The 24,709-nt window shown below is 35.8% G+C and overlaps 1 protein-coding gene across 1 annotated transcript; it reads right to left on the reverse strand.

The window, feature by feature from the left end:
• Nucleotides 1–1,071: 1,071 nt before the first annotated feature.
• LOC121295020 (ETS homologous factor-like) lies at nucleotides 1,072–21,608 on the reverse strand. Its single transcript, XM_041219293.1, has 9 exons — nucleotides 21,481–21,608; nucleotides 10,832–10,940; nucleotides 10,016–10,264; nucleotides 9,567–9,617; nucleotides 7,874–7,936; nucleotides 7,710–7,778; nucleotides 5,774–5,830; nucleotides 3,750–3,945; nucleotides 1,072–2,719 (listed from the first exon to the last, which is right to left on the reverse strand). Exons 2-9 carry the CDS (start codon nucleotides 10,929–10,931, stop codon nucleotides 2,620–2,622), a joined length of 885 nt encoding a protein of 294 aa, XP_041075227.1. The 5' UTR covers nucleotides 10,932–10,940; nucleotides 21,481–21,608; the 3' UTR covers nucleotides 1,072–2,619.
• Between the last annotated feature and the right edge of the window lie 3,101 nt (nucleotides 21,609–24,709).

The raw sequence follows: 24,709 nt of genomic DNA on the forward strand, positions 1-24,709 counted from the left end.
CAGAAATCAACCAATCACAGTGAAGTATTTGCCAAAATTCCAGTACATCTTATCCTCTGTCATACAGTGAATAGAACACTGTATCTAATTTCAGTGTTCAAAAATCTAAACAAATCAAAAAAGACACACGTACCTGGTACGTTTTGTAATGTGGACCATCCTATTAACATCACTCTTTCTAAATTTTGGTGAACTTTGATAAAAATAGTTCTGAAATCGCTACAAGCTTTTTAAAACGCACATTTCTCCCATTGCAGATTTGCTTTTAATAAAAAGACTCACTATGACACAGCACCCTACACACACGAGTCAGAGACAGAACCAGTTCATGACCGGGAGAGGAGTGGATAAAAGTTATGTTTTACTTTTTTTATTTTTTTCATTTTAAAGCTATTCCCAAGTACAGTCTTCATTTGTGTGATTTATAATAAGTGATTTCGTGAATAGGGCATCTCTTATAGTACATTTTGCACAATTATGAAATAAAATATATTGCAATATATTGGAGAAATATGTTCACATATGTTTCAGTATACTGGAAAATATATGCAGTAAAATATATATTTAAAAAATGCTTGAGAATATATTTACAGTTTGTATTTTTTTCCAAATACATTTTCAGTTGTGTAATATCATATAAGAAGTATAAGTATATACATATTTCAGAATGTCATTTATTTACCTTTAAAATTATATATATATATATATATATATATATATATATATATATATATATATATATATATATATATATATATATATATAGTAGTGGTTACAAAATAAATACATCAGTCTCAGGATGGAAAGAGCTGTATTCCCTGAAACTGGCAAAAAAAAACATACAAGGTGTAAACTGCAATACCAATGTTCTAAAAATGTATTTATGTTAATATAAATACAAATATATTTCAGTGCACTTCAATATATTTTCATTTATATTGACATAAATATATTGTACATATAGTTTAATATTTAAAATATATGTTGCCAATATATGTATATCTTAAAATGGCAATAATTTGCATATTTTAAAACATATGTTACAACATATAGCACTATATTTACCAGGAAAATACAGAAGTATAGTGTAACACATATTTTAAAATGTGTATTTTCCACTTAATATATTTTCAAAAATATATTGTGTATATATTACATTTCCATAAGGGCAACCAGAACTGCTCTCAGTCTTCTTGCCAGGAGCATAACATCTCTTAAGGTTGCTACACACCAGACGCGATGCTGTTTTTCATTGGGTGACATAATCATACACACCAGAAGCAATACAGAGGTGATGCGACACGTTTGGAAACTGCCAGATCAATAAAACTATGATCAAGACTAGTACATAGTCGTCAATATGATGTAGTAATTATGAGTGCTTTTTCTGACGGTATTTCAACATATATGGCAATAAATCATACATACCAGGCTTATTCCACAGCAAGTATTATTTTTTCCTGCGTCATTTTGGATACTGCTTCATCCTGCTGGACCACATGCTCTGAAGCTGTTCTCTAATTAATCAATTTCCTAGTTGTTGCAACAACAAATCGCAAAAAATAGGATTCAATTCTATTTATTTTGCATTGCTCCCGTGTTGCCCCCGCATCTGTGAAGGTGTGAAAGACACTTATCAAAAGTATAGGTTCTATTAATTTTGTTGCATCGTTGCAGTTTTGCTTGTCGCATCGTGTCTGCTGTAGCAACCTTTATACAATGAGACCCTACACTTGACATATTAACTTATAAAACAAATAAATCACTTGTCAGATTGATACTAAATAAACTGTGTAAAGATAGCCAACCGAGGGATGTTTTAATTCATGTACATAGAATCCTAATAACCTAAAACTTCTTAAAGGGAATTTCTCATAAAACACATGAACTATCGACACACCAATAAATGGTTTTACTATAAAATCTGGTAGCACATATATTTTTTAAAAGGAAAATTCATGTTATAACAGATGTTTTTCAAACAGTTTAACAACCAACATTTAAGATAATGCAACCTAGCAAATAAGGCAGAGTGGACCAAATAGCAAAACAGATAAGGTCCTTTTTAACCGACCAAAGGCAGTTTATTCAAATATAAGGAGGAGAAATCAGACATAGATGCAGATCATACTGGCAGATGATGTAGATTCCAGCTTGTCTGAGTCATATAAAATAAACTAGAAATGTGTCTTCTCATATTTAGAAAACAAACACGTAATGTAATCATTGGTTAATTAAGACCAAGAGCAAGGATATCTTGTAAAGTGAACATTCCACTGGAGAAAAGCTTCAAATGTGAAATGTGGTCAACGTAGAGCTGGCAGTGAGCGCTCACAAGGGAATGCTCATATTATGTATTACCCAGACTGCCATCTCTGGAGGCCTTTGTAACTTGAGCAGAGTGGGGCGTTCTGTTTTAAAATTGGATCAATACAGACAACAGGGGCAAGTTTCACACTTGAATAATAATTTGCCTATAATCACAAGTACAAAAATCTCAAAAAAAGCAAGGAAGGTTATTTCATATTAACAAACAGTTGCATGATACCAAGGTTATAAATAAAATATATATTTTTTTACATCTCAATGTCCTAACAAATAAAGGCACAAATTGCTATATTACTTGTCAGATTCCCTCCACCCCCTTGCATTCCTCCCAAATTTGTAGACAAGCCTCCTTCCATCGACACGTTCAAGAATCTCCCGCTTATAATAGTACCTGCAGAGATTAAGAAATATGAGAGTGACTGCCACTTAAGACAATACAGAACATTAAACCAGTTTTACATCATTCTAAGTAGAATGATTTGTTAATGGTTTTATATGTATCTATTTTGTTTTTTTTCTCTTTTTCATTTTAATCAAGGTAATCATGGTAATAGATTTGAAGAGTTGATCTTGTTTCTTATACAGTAGCAAAGGGTCATCCTCTTCATTTCAATGAGCTATATGATGTCACAGCCTTGGCAGTATCTTTGGCCATCGGCACAATTGTCTTAAAGAGTAAGTAGCGAGGTTCCAAAAAATATAACGTTTACATCCCCACATGTTGCTATAACTGTTTAAATAACATTCCTGTAATTTTTCTTTTGATTGTTAAGATCCTGAAAACCTTTTACATTTATAATTTAAAGTCTGTTTCAAAGCACTTTTCAAAATGTCAGCTCTAGTGGGGTTTGAGATCTGTCCTCTAAATCTCAGCAGGAAGAGAGAGTAAAAAATTAAAAAATCAAGTGCTTTGGCTTTTCCGTTCCATACCACATCATGGATCGTTATTGCTGTGTTACCTGTTTGACAGTGTGGGCAATAATCCTTACACTATCAGTGCACTAGAGCAGGCATTTTGAACTTTGAAACTTTAAAGTGAAAAAAGTTGTCAGGATGTTAAGAATAAAAAACAGAAAAGTTACAGATAAGTTATTTAAGCAGTTATAGTAACATGTGGGTACATGTAATGTTGTATTTTTCGGAACCCTGCTACTTACTTTTTAAAACCTATTTTCATGAGTTGTTTTTAAATTAAAATAAAGTAATATAAGGTGCACTATGTTGTTAAGATAGGAACATTCGTACAATTGACATAACACAGTACGATAGAAAGCTCTTGTCTCAGTGTAGTCCATGGTCTTAATAAATGAACACATTTAATGAAAGTTCATCACGTCAATGGCAATAGGTCAGCTGCGCATGCAATTATGCATTAATAGCTCCACATGAAAGTAGCCTCTGAGTGTTTCAAAGACCCCTACCTCATTGCCCGGCTCAACTTCTCGTACGTCATGCTGCTGTTGTTTTTCTTCTTGCCCCAGAGCTGAGCAACAGCCTCCGATTTCAGGAAGCGGAAGATCCCCTCTGTACGATCCTCCCACTTTATCAGATCTGGGTTCCGCTCTGGATTCAAAAGGATGTCCCTGATGAATTCCCATAGGTGTGTCCCTCGAGGGTCTGGGAGGGGACAGATGGAGACAACATTGTTATATTAGCATCCCTTTTGTCAGCCAATATCAAATCTTCAGTTTGTTGCTAAACCTTCAATTTGACCATTTGAACAGATGCAATAGTTTGGAGAAGTTTCGGTCTGGATTTAGGACCCAACATATTATTGAGACAGTTCTCCTAAGAATGGTCTTTTCCTGGCTACGGAGTCTAATTAGAAGCCTTGGTCTTGCTTGACCTGGATGCTGCAGTATACACTGAGTGTACAAAACATTAGGAACACCTGCTCTTTCCATGAAATAGACTGACGAGGTGAATCAAAGTGAAAGCTATGATCCCTTATTAATGTAACCTGTTAAATCCACTTCAATCAGTGTAGATGAAGGGGACACAGGTTAAAGAAGGATTTTTAAGCCTTGACACAATTGAGACATGGATTGTGTATGTGTGCCATTCAGAAGGTAAATGGGCAAGACAAAAGATTTAAGTGCCTTTGAATGGGGTATGATAGTAGGTGCCAGACGCGTCGGTTTGAGTGTGTCAAGAACTGCAATGCTGCTGGGTTTTTCACGCTCAACAGTTTCCTGTGTGTATCAAGGATGGTCAACCACCCAAAGGACATCGAGCCAACGGCAGGCCAATGGTCGAAAATGGCTCAATGATGAAAGAGGCCAAAGGAGGCTGACACGAATTGTGCAAAGCAACAGACGGGCTACCGTTAGTCAACTGACAGTCCAGTACAACATTGATGCCGAAATACCCATAAAAGAATGCACAACTCATCGTACCTTGACACGAATCGGGTATGGCAGCTGACGACCTAACAGAGTTCCACTTCTTTCAGCAAAACACAAGAAACTGCGATTGCAGTGGGCTAAGGAATGAAAACACTGGACACTGGAGGATTGGAAAAACATTGCCTGGTCTAATCCCGGTTCCTGCTCTTTCATGCTGATGGGAGGACTAGGGTATGGAGAAAACCACATTAGTACATGCATCCATCATGTTGCGTGTCAACATTGCAGGCTGGTGGTGGTGGTGTGATGGTGTGGGGTGTGTTTTCATGGCACACATTGGGCCCCTTGGTAAAAGTGGAGCAACGTTTGAATGCCACAGGATATCTGAACATCATTGCCAATCAGGTGCATCCCTTCATGGCAGCAGTGTATCCATCTGCTAATGGATTTTTTCAGCAGGATAATGCCCCATGCCACAAGGCTAGGACTGTCCAGGAATGGTTCCACAAACATGATAGTGAATTCAGCTTACTGCAGTGGCCTTCCCAGTCACCAGATCTCAATCCAATTGAGCATCTGTGGGATGAGATGGAACAAGCTATTCAGAGTAGAGATCCACTACCAGCCAACTTGACACAACTGTGGGAAGCATTGGAGTCAACATGGGTCAGCATCCCTGTGGAACACTTTCGACACCTTGTAGAGTCCATGCCCCGACGAATTGAGGCTGTTCTGAGGGCAAAAGGGGGTGCAACTCAATATTAGGAACGTGTTCCTAATGTTTTGTACACTCAGTGTATATTGTTGATGGCCATCAGTTGTCATAAAGTATTGAAGCTTTTATTGACCTTTCTGGTGATGTGTTGACATGGTTTTAATTTCTATCTTTTGGATGGAAGCAAGTATGTCTCCATTGGTCAGATTAAAAGCTTTTCACTTTTATACTGATGGCACCCAGATATAGTTAAATCATTTTTTTGCAGTAACATCTATCAAAAAAAATATTTTTGATTGGCCCCACAAGTGTTCTCCAATGTTAGCCTTTCTTTTAATATTATCATGTTTTTATCAAACAAAAACAAAAAAAAAAGAAAACGTACTATGTTTTTTAAACTGCCCTTCCTGTGGTCTGTTGTGTTTCCTCTTCACCTCTGGAACTGGCAGCAGATAAAAGTGTGAGAAGTCAGGGTTAAATTCATCAACGGTAAAACCAGGCTTCCTTTTTATAAATTCATATTATGGAATGGTTATTATAGTTCAGATGAACTGCATCCTTTATTTTTGCAATTAACGGTAAAATGTTGGCACAAAGACATTCTAATCTCTAGTAGTAGATTAATAATATTAACAGGTGTGATTGGTGTAAATATACACCATGGCTTCCATTCACAAAACAATATCTCAAAGATGTAAAAAAGAGTAATACACCATTTTAAAAGAGTCTGAAAAATAAGAAATGATTATTTTGTCTTTTTTTTAAAACAGTATTTTAATGTTGTCATCCTCTGTCACTGCTCCCTTGTAGGATATATAGACACCTTGGCTTGAGATTATAAATCAAGGGATGGCTTGCAATAAGTATTGGTTTTGTCCCACACTGTTGTTAACAAATAACTGTATGTTTCAAAGAAGACATCAAATATGCAGTTGTTAAGCTGTACAACAACCCATTACCAGGTGGAATTGATATAAAGATGATGCTGCATCCAGGTTGCCACGGAGCCTATTTTGTAATATTTGTTGTGACAAGGGTATATATTGGCAATTTTTTCAGCATCAAAAGCAGCACACAACAATGAGACAACACTCAAGGTTTGTCGCAAAGGTAAAATGGGTTGATGCATCTTCAAATGGCTGTAGTAAGAGATACAAGGCCCTTGGCTAGGTTATGTAGAATTCTCAGACCCCTGCATGAAAGATTACATACAGATAGATAACAGTTTGTGTAATCCGTTCTAGCCTCCTTTGAAAAATGATTTTGCAGGTGATGGTGCTCTCACCAGGGGGATGATTGCTCTGTGGCACACATCCAATGATCTCTAGCTTAGAACAGAAAGATATCATCTCCTCACAAAACAGACACCATGGGTTGTCAATGGATGATGATAGCTAGTTTGTGTTTACCAACTTAAGCAGGCAAGGCAGTATACTGCAGATGGCAAGTGTGACTAGTGTGTTGGATATGAAACTCCAATCCAGACTTGTAGAGTAAAAGGCTTACTCATTATTTGTACCACTAATGTCCTGCAGCCAATAACATCTTGATAGTTATCTTGACAACATCATCTAATGACTGTCCAAATACAGTTTTATGACAATTACATGAGCTGTTATCAGGATATAGATAACAAAGCATGACACAGTAGTGAAATTAGCATTCCTTCCAAATAATGTGTAAATAATGATTACAGTTTGAAGGATATTATGTACCAATTCAATTTTCAGAATGATATATATTCATATATATATATATATATATATATATATATATATATATATATATATATATATATATATATATATATATATATATTATATATATTAGGAGGACATATTTCTGCCAGGCGATAATTTTTTTACCCCAATCTTCCTGTTCTTTGGGGTGGGGGAAAACATATTTCTGCCAGGCGATAATTTTTTTAATCCAATCTTCTTATGTTCTTCTTGTTCTTATCCCAAAATCTCAACAGCACAACTCTTATACATTAAGTAGGGAAATAAAATCCATCAGTTTGAAGGTAATCCTTTGTTGTTTTGAATAGTAGGTAAAGGGCAAGGGTGCCCAATAAATTCCCCAAGCATTTAAATTATCCACAGAGAACATTCAGCCAATGCTGCACAGGGGCCATAAAATATAGGAAAAAAAACCACAAAAGTGAAGCTCATCTTTTTTTGGAATTGAAAATGTTTTTTTTTTTTTTTTGCTTTGTTTTTTATCAGTACCAGACATTAATATATTTGTCTTGTGTTCTTACTTCTCAAAGCACTCACCACCCTTGTCCATGTTTAGCTTAGCCTGGTTTTTACTGTCCTTACCCTGAGTAACTGGAGTCGATGTGCTTTGACCCATTAAAGCCTGATAGGGTGCTTTGATGTCTGACAGATCTGCAACAGAATCAAACATTTTTTTAGAAAAGGCAGATATAACAGTAAATATGTGGCTTCCTTGTTATTACAGTATACCTCAGTAACTCCCCTACCTGTGTTGGTACAGTCATAGAAACAGCTCTCTTCCTTAAAGGGGTGCAGCATACATGGTAGTTCTGAACAGACACACAAAACCACATGTGAAATTACACAATATAAGTTGTTATTGAAAGCTAAACATATATATCTTATTCCAGTTGAAATCTTGCATAATTTTTAAAAAGTTTAATGTGTTTCTTGAAAAATTAAACACTGTATACAATTCACAATGTTTAACTTTGGTGTCTGTGCTGTGAATAAAGCTCCCATCTATAACTTTAAAATGATCAATATAAAACTATTCCTAGTTTTGTATAGATTTCCCTGTCAATAGTGTTTGTTTTGGATATTGGGCTTGAGCAGGGTATTGCTTGTTTTACGCACATGCGAGTTGCTGATCAATTTAACTCAAGGAAAGATACCACACAGGCTTCTTGGGCAACCCCAGACAAGCAGGACAATGGGCATGATGGCACATTACTAGAACATCAGGGTTTCAATCCCATTGTGTTTCTTGATTTATTGAAAACGTGTCACCCCCCCCCACCGCCCCAGGCTGTGTTACATTTGCAAATGTTATGTTTGCTAATTGTCCCCTGATCTAGTTCATTAATGTAGAAACAAAACAGCAACGGCCCTGGCAGTGATCTGGGAATTACACTGAGCACATTGTAACTGATGGATTAGACCCTTGTACAATTTCTCAAAAGCTTTTTTGTAAATCAAAGCCTGTTATGTCATATGCTCTTTTTGGCAACTGAGACGACATTACTTCACACAACTAAAAAGAGCTAAAGAAAGTTTCTGACTTTCCTTTTCACTGTGTTTCTGCTATATAAACGGTTAAACACGAAGTACACATTTTGCTTTCAATATACGTGCAAAGTGAACAGCCACTAGAAAAGCTATTATTGACAAGCTGTTCTCATTTTCTCAGCGCCACATTGGGTTACCGGTACTGTAAGAATAAAGCTCCCTGGTGATCTGTTTCCAAGTCTTCTCCTATCTCATGCTCTGAACTTTGTAAGCCATCATTCTTACTTTGAGTTTCAATTACATTTAGGCAACAGTTGCGGCAGATTTATTTATTAGGATTTCATTTAATGTGAGAAGCTTTTTTGTTTACGCCAGCAGACCGTCCTTAGAAGATAATGACCTGAAATGCTGCATTCAGATTGGCCGGGGCAGCGTCCAACGTTCTATTAGGTTTATAATGACACAGTTGCTTTTCCTATCTGAGCGGTTGGTGTAGAAGCGTGCGTGGGACCCCTGCTGTTGAGTTATGCTGATTGATGAATTTGACAGAAGCTAACAAATGTTCAAAACCAGAAAAAAATCTTGTTTTATTTTTTCTAACTCTATTCACGCCTCAAGCCATGACAGCTCTTTCAATCCTTGTGCATAATGATTTCAATTGATTATGTACATTTGTGAATATTTTATTTTTCAGTACCCGTTAAGAATTACAAAAAATTATTGATACTTAGTCATGAACAAGACTTTTCAATAAGTATGTTTCACTTACATGACACTTTGTGTATTTAGATTTTATTACAATTACAAAAGAACCACAACTACATTTACACAAGCCAACAAATCTGGATGACCAGGACTCCCCTTCAAACAATTGTCAAACTGTGTTACTCATTGACTAGTGGCGGAAATCCTGACTTGAGTCCAAATTAGATTTCAAATTTATTTACTTACCATCAATTTCTGTTTTAATATCCACTGGTGAAAAGAGTTCATTTACACAATGAAATGAAAGTAAATATATATATATATATATATATATATATATATATATATATATATATCTATAATGAAACTGCAGAATAAAAAACAAGGCAACTACATCCCTAGTCAATGAATATCTGTAGCATACTTGTGTATCTTGTGTTAATGACTTTACATGACTTGCACACACCTGTTGTGTAAATGTGCTTCCTATAACAGATACCTTTGCATTGTGTAGAGTATAAAAGCTGCATCTACTGTAGGTTAGAGGTGAGTTTCTGATAGATTTGACAAACTTAGATACAGAGGGTTGATTTTAAGCTGTGTTTCCCTATCCGCAACAAATTCGGGTGCAGCATGGCATCATAAAAACGAAATAGAGACAGTTTGACAAATTCAACAAGGCCCTTCTACCGTACCATTCCACTTGAGCTCGGTCAGACTGTGGTAGAGTATCTGGCCCATGCCACCGGCAGCCCGGGTGAAGTCCTGCAGGCCCATGGTGCACAGCTGGCCTCCGTCAATGTCAAAGTTCTGAAAGGGGATGCAGGTGGCATCCAGCTGGTGAACGTCAAAGGTCTGCTGCAGCCACTCCCACACCTGGAACTTGGACCAGAACTGAGGGGGGGTTTCCTGCCACATCCTCCCCAGGATCCCTGCTGTAGACCCTGGTCAGTAGGAAAGTCAGTACCAGTCAGTATACAGTCTAGTAAAAGAGATACCAGGTAGCTTTTCAGTCCAGGGCACCATTTTTTGTGAAACACACTAGTAATGTTATAAACCTACTTATTGTTTAACATAATCAATTTAAAACATACTTTGCAGCACTCAGTTAAATACTGTTTTAGAAAAAAGGTAACAAACACCAGAGGCAACACCAGAGGTTAATCTACCCCTTTAGCTCAGCCAATCCCAGTAGTTCCTAAAACCATGCACAATAGTAATGTGTATTGCCATATTGGTAAAAAGTCATTTTTTCTTTAACTCTTTTTACCTTCTTTAATGTGTCTCATCATATGTTTATTTAGGTATTCTGTGGTGTAGCTAAAGCATGTCAGTCAGTATTCCTATTTCATTCTTAATAAATTCTGCCCTCTTCTGCTCCTGTGCATACCACACTGTAGTATTGTAATTTTCAACTTTGCTCCTAGATTTTCTGAGTCTATCCACCTCTGGTGCTTAACTTCTGTTTCCTTTTGAAATGTTTGGCCCTACACGTTCTAAGCAGTGTTTACCATCAGTGCTGGTGTAGTGTGCAGTCCACGCGGCAGGCAGCTGGCTTTGTGTGCTGACGCTTGGAGGGATGCTCATGGTGCAGCCTGTTTGCCTGACCATGGTCCAGAGCTTGAGAGACAAAGGAGTGAATACAGTATTGTAGTGAAAAAGATTAAACTGACAAACAGTTTTTGATTCAAAAACACTTTATATGCAAGAAAGGTATACCTCCAATACAATCATATAAGCACGAGATTTAAAGTGACTTCAGACAAGGCCGCAGTACAGCTCAGTGCATACATTTGTATCAGAAAGCATAGATATCCATGGAGTCAATTCGAAAGAGATGAAAAGACTGACAACACTTTACCATTTTGGGTATTTATATCTTTGTAAACAACTGTTGACTCCACTCCTATTTGTTTTACTTCTGTCCAATGATAGGGGTTTCCACTCTATCATTGCACATTCCCTCTGCGGGGGAAAAGGGGGGGCTGCATACCACGTTGTACCTAGCAGGGTGCATCCATCTTGTCTTTCAGTTCCCCTCCCCCATCTCACACTATCTCTGCTAATCTCCTGCCTTTTGGCGTTTAGCTCAGACACCCGTCTGTGACTTTGAGTCGTGTTAGGCTATGCAAAACTGCACGTAGCTGGTTTTGCCAAATGGTAAATGAAAGAACTCAAAATTTACACAATACTGTATAGAACCTTAATATAAAAGCATATTAAAACAACTGAATTAGTAAGCACATTAAAACGACTATAAAAACACATTCACACAATTTAAATATTGATTAAAAAGAACTTAACTATAAAAGACAAACATACAATGTAAAACTTACAATTAATAACATCATTAATACCTCATGCAGAAAGCCATCACTACAGTATGACAATATAAATGTATATATATATATATATATATATATATATATATATATATATATATATATATATATATATATATATATATATGATAAGAAATTCTACTTTTTATAGGAGATTGCATGTAGTCCTTAGGGTAGTGCTTTGTTTTTCAAATTAAGTGGCTAAAGATTTTACATTCCACAATTTATTTTGAAATGTTTTCTTAAAGGAGTCTGATAGCTTCATATACTGCAGTGTGCTTTTCCCTCATTTTAACAATTAAAGTGTACTGCAGGTGTTTCACCTCTGATAGATAAACAACTTTGTTTGAATAAAAAACAGACCAGGTTGGTGACTTGTTTTAATGAGTTTCATTGATAAGAGAGAAAAAAGAGAGAACTAACATGAAGAACCAAAAACTTGTAGTTATTATTTATTTATCTTAAATATACAATGGCAAAGAATCTATTTTTCCGACTATATAACCATGCAACACATTTTCTCATGCTACGTGATGACAAATATCTTTCCAAACCCATCTGGCCAGAGGCCAGTAGCAAATACTACGGTAAAATAAACCAAATTAGATTGGTATGATGCAGGCCTTCACAGTACTCAAATGCACTTAATAGATTGAATAGCTCTCTTGACTCAAAGTCTTTTTATGAAGTTTATTTTAGCATTTCTGAATTTAGCACTGCTAAGCACATAGTTATGGATGATATGGCACAGGATTACTGTATGTAGTCACACCTCATCTACACCATCAGCTCGTGAAAGTCAGAGGTGGAAACGCAACATAAAATATAGACCATATGTTTCAAGGGAAAATCCTGGTTATGTCATTTTTCAATAAATTAATCAATTAATAAACAGTTTCTTGAAACACCCACACTAACTCCTCAGCTCTGTCTAGTCCTGAAATCTCTCTAAAATGCATGTGATAACTGTACTGATGACCCAAGAACAGTATCTATAAAATTGATAACTGAATGGTCCTTGCAAATCTTGCTGTTTGATGTCACTAGCTCCAAGTAGAACACGTCAGCTGCTGTGGAAAGGTAACTAATTTGGGAATTTTACGGACAAATAGTTAAGGAATTTACCATGGTCATACCACCTATGCACACACACACGCATATATATATATATATATATATATATATATATATATATATATATATATATATATATATATATATATATTATACACACACACACACACACACACACACACACACACACACACACACACATACTGATGCACAATGAAAACGCAACAGTCTAAGTTTTACATCAATAGCTCATTGGGCACATACATAATGTTATTTACATTTTGAATAGTGAACAGATAGGTTTGCTGATTGTTTGAGTAGTATATTATTCCTAGCATTTGAGTAGTATATTATTCCTAGCAATTATTCCTTGCATTGTCCTGCTGGAAAATCGACACATCCGGATTGGCTTCCGGATCATCACACTTCAACCGCACCACTGGTTGGCTTGAACAATGCAACAGTCATCATAACGGTCCTGGGCCGGTGTGGTGACCCTCTGCCTTCCAGGATGTGGCCTGTCCCTCACAGAGCCAGTTTCCTGGTTTCTCTGGACTAGTCTGCTGATTGCTGAAGCAGAACATCTCATTCTCCGGGCAGCTTCTCTCAGACAGGCCGCCAAACATGCCGATAGCAAACAGACAATCTTCATTACTCAAACGGGGCATGGTTGTATCTTTTGCTGTTTTTGCTTTAATTAAAATCATGTGCCAAACACTGAGCACCTGGCATTTTTATGAAATCACATGACAGGAGCTCAGTATTTTGTTATCCCAAGGAGCAATACTACTCAAACAATCAAAAAATCTGTTCACTATTTAAAATGTAAGTAACATTATGTATATGCCCAATGAGCTATTGATGTAAAACTTAGACTGTTGTGTTTTCATTGTGCATCAGTATCTATATATATATATATATATATATATATAGAGAGAGAGAGAGAGAGAGAGAGAGAGAGAGAGAGAGAGAGAGAGAGAGAGAGAGAGAGAGAGAGTGTGTGTATTCCTTTTTTCTTTTTACAAAAATGCTTTCAAAACTTAAGAAATAACAGAAAACCAAGCTTAATGTCACAAAATATAGTACAACAATACATTTGGCTTCTTTTCAGAATCTTCCAGTACTTATAACTGAAGAAATGCTATCTCTATCACATTTCTGTGCAAATCAATTTACCCTAATAGACTTAATAATGTATTACCACTGAATACATTGTACATTTATTTTTGCAGGTTTTCAAACTTATATATACTCCATTGTTCATTCATGTGCCAAATAGCTGAGCAGTATGAACAAACATTATTGTTGAGTATGCTGCTTCAACAGAACATCTGCAAATGTACGAACATGGGTTGGGTTCTAATAGTCTGAAAGGATTGAAGTGTTTCTGCATCAACAACATGACTAGGTAACCCATTCCATCCTCTCACCACTCTCTCTGTGAAGAAATGTATCCTTCAACAACATGCTAGGTAACCCATTCCATCCTCACACCACTCTCTCTGTGAAGAAGTGTCTCCATCAACACATGACTAGGTAACCCTTCCATCCTTCACCACTCTCTGTTGAAGAAATTGTCTCCTTCCCTCACCACTCTCTCTGTGAAGAAGTGTCTCCATCAACAACATGACTAGGTAACCCATTCCATCCCTTCACCACTCTCTGTGTGAAGAAGTGTCTCCTTCAAAACATGGCTATGTAACCCATTCCATACCCTCACCACTCTGTGTGAAGAAGTGTCTCCTTCAACAATATGACTAGGTAACCCATTCAATCCTCTCAGCACTCTGTGAGAAGAAGTTTCTCCTTCAACAATATGACTAGGTAACCCATTCCAACCTCTCACCACTCTGTATGAAGAAGTCTTCCTTTCAACAATATGACTAGGTAACCCATTCCATCCTCTCACCACTCTGTGTGAAGAAGTGTCTCCTTCAAAACATGACTATGTAACCCATTCCATACCCTCACCAATCTGTTTGAAGAAGTGTCTTTTTCCCTTTGTCCTAAGTCTATCTCCACTTCATTTTCAATGGTGTCCTGTGGTCCTGGTTTCAGTACTGCGCCTAAAGTATTGGTTAGGTTTAACATTTTGGTAGTACTTTTAGGTTGTGTGTGTTTCCATGTAGTTGTCTGAAAGAGACTCCTTCCAAATGCAAATTACAGGAGGGCATATTTCAATGTTTTTCTCTGAGTTCTAATTTGGCCTCGAGTGACTACTGATATTGTACAGCTTTGTAAACTTCCACAAAGTTGTACGTTTGTGTTGAAGCACCACAAGTGCTATTACAGTTTATAGGAGATAAGTTGACACAGGCAGCTCAGATAACCAAAAGTCCAACAAGTGACAGCAGAAAATGTAAAATGCAAAAAAAGATACAGCAGGGGGCTTTGTGGACTTCTATTAAATGCTTTTAGAATACAAAGCTTTAAGGAATGAAGCCTTATGTTTTTAACACAACCATAATTGTACTGAAATTATTTTTGTTTGTAAATGGATCCCTTTTCAATACACATGTTTGGACAATACCCTTATTTTTAATGTTGCCTTCTGTGTTCCCAATGCACAGTGTACATGCAGACCCTAAAATACAAACTGTCCGCCATCATGTAATCATGAACAATGATGAATGGGCAAATAGGATTCATGTATATTTTTATGCATGTACTGTTGATTTTTGTTTTTATTTGCATTCAAGTGTGTACTATGCATTATGACATTGGCATGCCTTTCAGTCAATTCCTTCCAAGTTGCAGTTGAGAAAAAAAAGTTAAAAGGTGAACTGCAGCCCTGACTGGCTTTATCCTGAGTTTCCTCCTCATCATACCCTCTCAAGATTTGTACTCTACACTTTTGATATATGAGCAAGCGTTCTGTTCTCCATACTTCCTGTAGCTGTAAGCAATGGGTCTATTGCAACACCAAGGTCTTTTTCGAAGTAGCCCTCGCCTTGTTTAGTACCCCTATTTGTTACTTGAATCTTACAGTTTTACTACATGTTTTACTTCTTCAACATAGAGAATCATTTTTTAATTTTTTTTTTTTTTAATTAGTCTTTACTGCTTTTTAATCTAAAAAAAGATTGAAATGCTACGACAAACCCCATTTCGCTACGTGAATGCCCCCGAGTTCACTGACTGGGTCTGTCTGTTTATAGAACATTTGGGTATAATCCAAAAAGAAGGAATTCACACAAATATTACAAATATTTATGTGCAAAAATATATAAACTTGTATATACATTATGTGGAAAAGTTAATTCCAAGTGTCAAATGTCCGAAGTTATTCATATATTTCAGTATGCTTCTCATGTATATATTATTATTATATATATATATATATATATATATATATATATATATATATATATATATATATATATATATATATATATTACAATTTCAAGAGTCTCCTTACAGAAATACAATGTATTTTAACAATGTAAATGAAAGCTTCAGCTACCCTTATTTGCATATAGTGGTAGACTGAGAACATCACTGGATTGTAACACTAGGCATTGATGTCTGTCCTTTTGAAGAGCTTGATAGGAGTTTTATTGCCTTTGAACCAATTATTACATTGATGGGGTTGTTTTGCCTCAAATTATTGTCTTTAATGGAAATGTTTGAGATTTGATCAAATTCAGCAACCTTGCAACACTCCTACAGTGCTTTGGACTGTTAAATTACAAATCCCTGACCTAAGACAACCTATTCAAAACAAATACCACAACACTGGTGGAGGTGCTCAACTGCATTACCAAGTACATCATTTATTATTGGATTAGAAGAGACACTTTGAACATTTTTTTTTTAATCACTTCATGTTTTCCACATGTTTAACACCTTGGGCCAGATTTGCTTCAAATTTGTCGTAAACACCATTTTCTTTCTAAAACAAATGTGAATGAAGTGACTTTCAGCCCATAAGTTACATGTCTCAAGGCCAATTCTCTCTTTGAATACCTGCAAAAAGCAGCAAATTGTTAACTCTAATAGCTGGGCAATGCCCAAATGTCCGATGAACTACAAACAGTAATTAGGCTACCTGCTAAATAGCTTGTAAAAAGATGAGTTTTCTTCCTTCATCTGTTTTACAGGGCTGCAGATCAATATGCTTTCTTAAAGACATGGAGGGGCCAACACAAAGTAATCTTGTAATATGAATGAAGGTAGTGGTGGGTGTGAGATGACAAGTGTGGGTCTGAGGTTTTGATTCAATAGAGCGTATAATAAAAACAGAAAGCCAAACTCTAATTACTTCTTGTTGTGTAAGCATGGAGGAGCCCCTAATTGTGCCATGGGAATGGGCACTTTAGAAATCCTGAGCTCACTTTGAGGCGGTTCAGTTCTGGCATATTCTGTGTGAATAGAGCTTGAGTAATTTATCCATGGTTTACCTTTAGATAGTTCATTGTTCTGAAAACCATGCTTATTACAATTAAGCAACAGAAGCCAAAGAAAAGGGCTACTATCTGGTAAGGCCCGGCTTGTGCCTTTGAATTTCCTGAGCCGAAGAAAAGGGCATTTAACGTAACGAGATGGGCCTTACCAGATGGCAAAGCCCTCTACTTTGGTTCTATTTCTTAATTCTAATAGTTACAGTAACTTATTACTTTGAAAAAAAAAAGAACAACGTTACTTCTGGGGTACAGTTTACCTATAAAGAGATATTTTTCTTTTCTTGCTGCAGCTGGAAACATTCTTTGAATATCCAACTATTAAACCCACTCCTCTGATGCTATTTTCTAGCAAGATAATATAAAAAGCAAGTACATGTGACATGTAAGGATTCAATTACACCGTTTAAGCACTTTCGATTTCTACATTATGCAATAGCCATAGTTCTATTTTTGGTAACTAAAAGTATGCTATTTTTTCACGTAAAATGTGTTACCACAGTTTGTTACCTGTCTGAAAAAGGAGCCATTATAATTACAAGTTACAGAAAACATTTAACAAGATTAAAGTAATGTGTTGCATTTAATTGTGTTGCTCCCCAAAACTGCCAGTGCATTGCACAACCTCTCTCAACTTGTATCGTAAATAGATAAAGTATTTTGTTTTACATTTGAATTGCTTCCCCATACTGTCTGATTGCTATGAGCTTATTAGAATAACAAAGGCTTAGTTAGCCTTTTCTGGTTCTGCACACATTTGGTATTTGAATGTTGTATTTTACCCTGTTGTGACCCAGGCAAGTGCTGTGTTGTTTGAAGCAAATGCTCAACCCTTCTGTATGAGTTATACAGCTCTTTATGTATATGACACCTGCCCTGGCACCATTTTCTAAATGATGCTTACAGTGTGTATTATCAACCATAAATGGAGAAAATGCTTTCCCAGAATGTGGTCCATTCTCTCATTGTAAATCCTTATTACTTTATGTTTCCCACGCTCTAATGTAAAAACTGCTGTGCTGTCTGTATACAACAGTATACGTAGGGATGGTGGTTTATAGGAATACTGTAAAATGGTATATTTTAAATGTAAACAAATATCGGGATCCTTAAACACTCAAGGGTTATCCTGTAATTCATATCCATTACTGACATTACTTTTACTTTTTGCATTCGGCAAATCGGAATGTCTCTACTGTAAACACCATTCAATAATAATATATCTTGTACATTTCAATGGAATATTCAGTTTAGAAAATGCTTTGAACAATCACATTAATAAATTCACATTGTGCGACGGTGAACATACAGATTTCTCTGTACCATGCTATTAAAAAGTAAAAAAATAAAACATAAGACGCTGTAATCCTGTCATTTTTAACTTGCTCTAGACTGTATAAATCTAACAAAGTGCATGCTGTCATGATTTAAAGATGTATTTTCTCAATAAGCAGTCGTGTCTGTAGCTGTAGCTGTACATTGTTTTCAGCACATTTCTTGTGAAATTCCCATTGGGTTGCATTGTGAGGGCCTCTCTTCTTAAAGGTATTCTGCTTCTTCAATATTAAGTGCAAATTATCTTTCAAGTCGTAGAGTGTTGTGCAGCAGATATGATGCTGCGTAAGCTACACTGGCATTCTGCATGTGTGTACAGGTAATGTCTTGATTTTGCTTTTGAAAATGCGACTTGGTTAACATAGTTAAGGTAAAAAAAAACTAGTCAATGCTTAAGTCCACAGTTGAGCTAACATTGGTTTTAGGTACAGGATGATGAACAAATGCAGTTGAATTCCAGGTTAGACAGGTTCTGGTTTGTAGAGTTACACCAGTCATTTTAATTGGGTTTTGGCTGAAAACAAACTTATTTCACAAACATGTGCCAAAGGTACCTTTTGAACAACGCAAAATGATTGTTCAGTCTAATTTAGTTTATAAATACAACTATAAAACTTTTATTATCTACTGTGAAAAGCCATCGTGAATACTCAATATTGACACTGCATTAATACAGTAGTACAGATTACTCTTGGTACAAGTTGAACAACTAGCTTATTTATACTATAATTCATGCATTGTGTTCACATAGACCTAAAAAGTCATTTTAGAGATCAACCTCTGTAAAAGAAAAGGAAAAGTTAATATTTATCCACAGAAAAACCCTTTTGAGAACACACACATTCAATTTAAATTGTATCCATAATTAATATTTTTTGATGTGCAAGACAATCCAGAACAAAGTTTCAGTCAGAAAACTCATGCGAAAACAGTATTAAAAAAAGACTAGACAACACTACTACAATACACATATTTTGCACTACATTCTTTGACCTCTGCCCTCACCTTTCGAGGTACCCTTGCCTATAAATCAGTTCACAGATAAGTGGAGAGGCTGGCAATAGGGAAGCCATGGGCAGGGGAGCAGGATAGCTGCCCTCCCCCGTTACCCAAAAAAGCAGAAGTGGGTGAACTCTGGCACACAGCGGAGGTGTAGTGGATTAAATCCTTTGATAATTGGACATATTATGTATCGAGGGTCGAATAAGAAACAAGCTATCCAATTGACGATGTAATCTGGTATTGGAAGTGCCTACAATATGAGATTTATGTAATTTGATTAAAGTGAGTTCCCATCACTTTGTTGAATTTATCAGGAGCACACAAGAAACAAGGTCTATTTGCTGATTTATAACAGTTTAGATAGTAGATGAACATACATTATATAGTAGATACGCAATGGAGTTTCGGATGCATAAATCTGTCGTACAATTACTACAATGATTTTAAAGCTTTTTTCAAGGGCATTTATGCAAAACTCCCTTGAGTTGGAAGGAGACCAAACTAAAATCTGAAGAAGAAAAAAATCCTTTATCTTTACAAAATATTATACAGTATTAATAAACCCTCTGTCTTTTCCTCAACTACCACCAACTTAATAACTGCTGGTAAAGGGTCTATCTTTGAGGTTCATTGATAAGGTTGACACAAGCTACTGAGTCTTATTCACACTGTTTTTAATTAATGTTTTGTCAAGGACTTTTTTAAATTTGCAGTTAATTAAATCTTTTTCAACTGAATACTCAAAACTACCCAACAGGAGGATAACAATCTGCATTAAGTTTATATAAAAAGACTGACATTCAGTTGCTTCTAATTTGCTATGAACAAAACCACTAAAACAGCAAATAATAACACAACAGTGACTATAAACTGAAAAATAATATGATACAAAATGTCTTCTCAAAGTTGTGTAGTTTTACTGCAGGAAATACTTTTCATTACACACTATTTCTAAAACAAACCAGTAACACTATTGTTCAGCGCAATTTTGTACTTTTAATTTCAAAGAAGCAAACACATACAAAATAAGATGTTTCTTGTTCATAAGCAGGTTTGTGTTAAAATAGGTTTTCCATGGGAATACTAGTTTTAAATGTTGGAATCTGTTTTATGTAATTTTGTGTTATTTTTTGCCAGCATGTTTTAAATGACTGAGACATTTATATAGGTGAAAAGTTATTGTTAAAATGTTAAAATACTCAGGCATTATAAACCTGCTTTGAACAGATGTTTTTTGTATCCCAATATATTTGTGTTAACAAGTAAACTTGTTTGATCGATCTCATTATATGGTAATTGTATTATTACGCTCAAAGAATGTAATTAATATTGTGTAATAACTGAATTATTACAGTTTCTTTTATCTAGAATGAAATTCTTACATCCAATCTCCAAACCAAATTGAAATATGGCTTTAAACATAATAATCTTTTAAGTATCATATTCTGTCCATCCAAAGTGAAAAATGTTAATAAAGCTTCCTGAATATAATCTATATTGTTCGCAGGCATTGAGGCAAAATGATCAGAATTTCTTGTTTTTTTTAAGTGAAACATTTTATATTTATTTTATAGGGCTCTAGTACTGGGTATTTCTTCTGAATGCAATGTTATTGTTATTGCATTAATTCTTGTGACTTGTAGCATATTTCCACTTGAAAAAGGATGTACTGGTTTCTACAAGCCTAAAGAATATCCTTGAAGTTTATTTAGAGTGATACATGCCATACTTTAAAAAAAAAATAGAAAAAAGATCTATTATTGATTTGGTAATACCTAAGCATTACCAAATAATTCTAAAACGATTTATTTTTTCACAAGATTGTTTTTCACCAAGTGTCACATTAGCCATTCCATTGCCTGCTCATTCTACCTTTAGCTGTCTGATAAGCACAGAATACCTGTAAACCATCATATAAAACACATTGAAATCCCATTGTTTGGCAACAAAGAAAACAATTATTTTTATAATAAAACTCTTTCTTTGGACTATAAGGAAAAATCTTACCTCCAGTTAAGATTCGGGTCCACTGTTGTATTGATATAATTTAAAGATCAACAGGTTTCCAAATTTACTTAAACTCACTGCTGTGAGCAACAGGTGAGGAGCTGAAACTATTTCCAGTTGTAGCTCTAGGGTGCTGTCCCTCATTCAGCAGCCAATGGTGAATTTTCCATGTGTACTTCCTGCTTATCTTATTGGCTTCATACATAGATTTAGTGCTTGCAATGATTTGCATAGTAGAGTTCAGGCTCCCGGCACTCTATCTAACAGCACTGCAGCGACACATCTGAGGAAACACAGCCATCTTTAAGCATCTATCATAGAAACATTCCTTCTTTTAAACTAAAAAAGCTGCATCATCTTTCAGCTTTTAACATGAATGCCCATAATCTGGAAATAATTCAAAACTAATAATTGTTTCCAGTCCTTTGGGAATATTCTAGCAAAGCATATTAACCTATGGGTATGTTTGAATTTGAATACATTTGTGTGTGAGAGTGAAAGTGTACGTTTCTGAATGTCTTGTCATATTTGTATGTATAAGCTGTTAGTGTATAGCTGTGCACTTGATGCTGCAAATAGGAGTTTATACAAGTAATTAATATAGTGAATGGGCAGTGTGTGTGTTTGTATGGGCGGGTATGTTAATGAGAGAGCAATTTGGATACACGTGCATGTATGTGCATAACTATCTTGATTCTCACAGGTGAGGGCAACTGCACTTGCCATTGGCCTCTATAAAGTTTTGGTAGCAAAACATATGTGTAGTCAAGCTGCAAGCTGGGTTCAGGTAACTTGTTAATTCTAGCTGTGATTAGGATTGACTGTGTAACTTAATTTTAATTCTAGCTGTGACTAGGTTTACTGTGCCATTAAGGCTAGGCTATTGATTTTATTATTGTTTGCTTTGTGCCCTTTGAGGTTAATGTGCTGTTAGGCTGACATTCCTAAATTAATTTCTGCTGTCTTTATTCTCATAAGTGAGGACAACTGCACTTACCATTGGCCTATATAAGTTCCGTCCCAAAACACAGCCTCTTTCCTACCCATACCCTCGGCCTTTTCTGCCCGTGTACTACAGTTCTCCCTGCCTCTGCTACCTTCTAACTGCTAGTTTGTCCACTCTGTCCACTATGACTTTCTCTTCTATCCCAGTGCTGACTACATCTCTGTCTACACCTCTCATCTCTGTCAACTTTCTGGCTCTTAGAGAAACATGGTCACCTCTGAGAACACTGCTACCCCAGCTGCTCTACTATCTGTATGTCTTGTCTCAATCTCCCCGCTCCTCAAGACAAGGCAGGGGGAATTGAATTCCTACTTTCACCGCCCTGGAACTTCTCCATCTGCTCTCTCCTCCCTCTCTGACAGCACCTGTAAGTGTCATGCCTTCAAACTGCACTCTCCCTGTCATTTGCTTCTTATTGTTCTCTATCGCCCCCCTGCTCACTTTCTTGACAAGCTTGACTTCTTCTTCTCTTCTATCTTCCCCTCCTCTATTCCTAGCATTCATTTTAACATTCATCTCTCCAACTCTACACATTGCTAGCTTCATCCCTCCCCTCAATTTCTTCTCTCTTCAACTCTCCCCCCCACAAGGCTGACTGCCAACTGGACCTGATTTTCTCCAGAAACTGTTCTCATTCCCCTACCATCGTCCCATCTCAGACCACTTCTTCTACCCTTTCCAATCCACTTCTATTTTCATATTTTAACACGGAAGACATACCCTACATGGACTATGTCAGTGCTGACGATGACAAGGCAGAGATGGCAAGTGAAATAAAGAATTCCACAATCTTGCCGAGAGGAGGACAATGAAGGGGCTGAAATTGATGACAGTGAGATGCCTGTGTAACTCTTTTTAGAGTAATATCATTTCAATATGAAACAAGGATTTCCTAACAAATTATTTAAAAGGTTATCATGTGGTAGCCTTTGTCTTGTCTTCAACAGCCATTCTGTGTGTCTAAAAGCTTGTTATTTTTCACACAAAGAAATAACCCATTGTTTTAGATACATTTATTGAAAAGAAAGCATTTATCATCTCATAAGAGGATAGTTTATTTTTATATTTAAAAAACGTTAGTTATATGTTGCCATAGCGAACAAACTATAATTTCTTCCTAACAAAGCCTAATATAAAAAAAAAAATTAAACTGTATAAAAAACACACGATACCCCACAAATGAATAGCTATGACCTGCAGATCTGTCTTCTTTTATTACTCTTGCCATACATATATACAGAACTTTGTATTACTCACCACAAGCACCTCCCCAGCACAATAAGCCACTACAATCCCCCTCTATTCAATAAATAAACAAATCTTGCAGACTGCTCTTAGTCTCATGAAAAAACATTCTCTTACAAAAACATTTTTTAAATATATATGTGTGTGTGTGTGTGTGTGTGTGTGTGTGTGTGTGTAATTGTTGTTACCATCACCAAAAACAATTTGTTTTCTATTTTTGAAAGCGTTTTAAATGAGGTTATGCTGTAACGGTGGTCATTTTAGCCATAGTTGACACCTATCATTTCATTTTTTTTATCAAAAATTTATTCTACCTAAAATAAAATTATTTGAATAGCTTTGTACTAATCAGTTTTCCCTAATATTGTGCAAATTTACAGAATAAAGCATTATTCATTACATTCTCTTTACCAATTTTAAATGTCACACCACAGGACACTATCGTTAGGACTGACTGATATGATGATGATGATTTGAGAAATGACAAATGAGGAAATACAAGATAGACAATGGGAAACATTTAGAAACAAAATATTTTTCAAGTTTTTCAAGTTTTTGTTTTTAAAAGCAACAAATGTTGAACATAAGTACGGTAAGATACAGTATGGACGGCAACTGCCAGTACATTTTTGGGACAATTCATTTTTTTATGGTACTTCATGGCCATTTCACTAAAATTAACAAGTAGCATTAATAGTAAGTAACATTAAGTACAGTAAGTAAAATAACACTAATTAACAAGTAACCTTGTACATTACGTAACATTACAGTAACATTAAGACACAACATCAAGTGACAGGAAAACAAGTACTGTACTAGTAAGTGTGGGGAAAAAAAATGATATACTATTTCATAAAGTAGCTAAAAATAATTAAATTTTTAAAAGAATTGTGCATGTGTGGGGTAGTCTAAAATCAGACACTTTGAGAATCAGGAGGGGTTTAAAAGTATCCTTTAACTAATCATGCTAGCTGACTT

Source organism: Polyodon spathula, chromosome 19 (genome assembly GCF_017654505.1).
Source record: "Polyodon spathula isolate WHYD16114869_AA chromosome 19, ASM1765450v1, whole genome shotgun sequence".
NCBI lineage: Eukaryota > Metazoa > Chordata > Actinopteri > Acipenseriformes > Polyodontidae > Polyodon > Polyodon spathula.

Coding starts and splice junctions, on each gene's coding strand:
- LOC121295020 (XM_041219293.1), bottom strand. CDS start 10,931: ATGGTCAGGCAAACAGGCTGCACCATGAGCATCCCTCCAAGCGTCAGC. Junction 7,779..7,873: donor CTATGACTGTACCAACACAG/GTAGGGGAGTTA, acceptor ATTCTGTTGCAG/ATCTGTCAGACATCAAAGCA. Junction 3,946..5,773: donor AGGGCAGTTTAAAAAACATA/GTACGTTTTCTT, acceptor GTCCCCTCCCAG/ACCCTCGAGGGACACACCTA.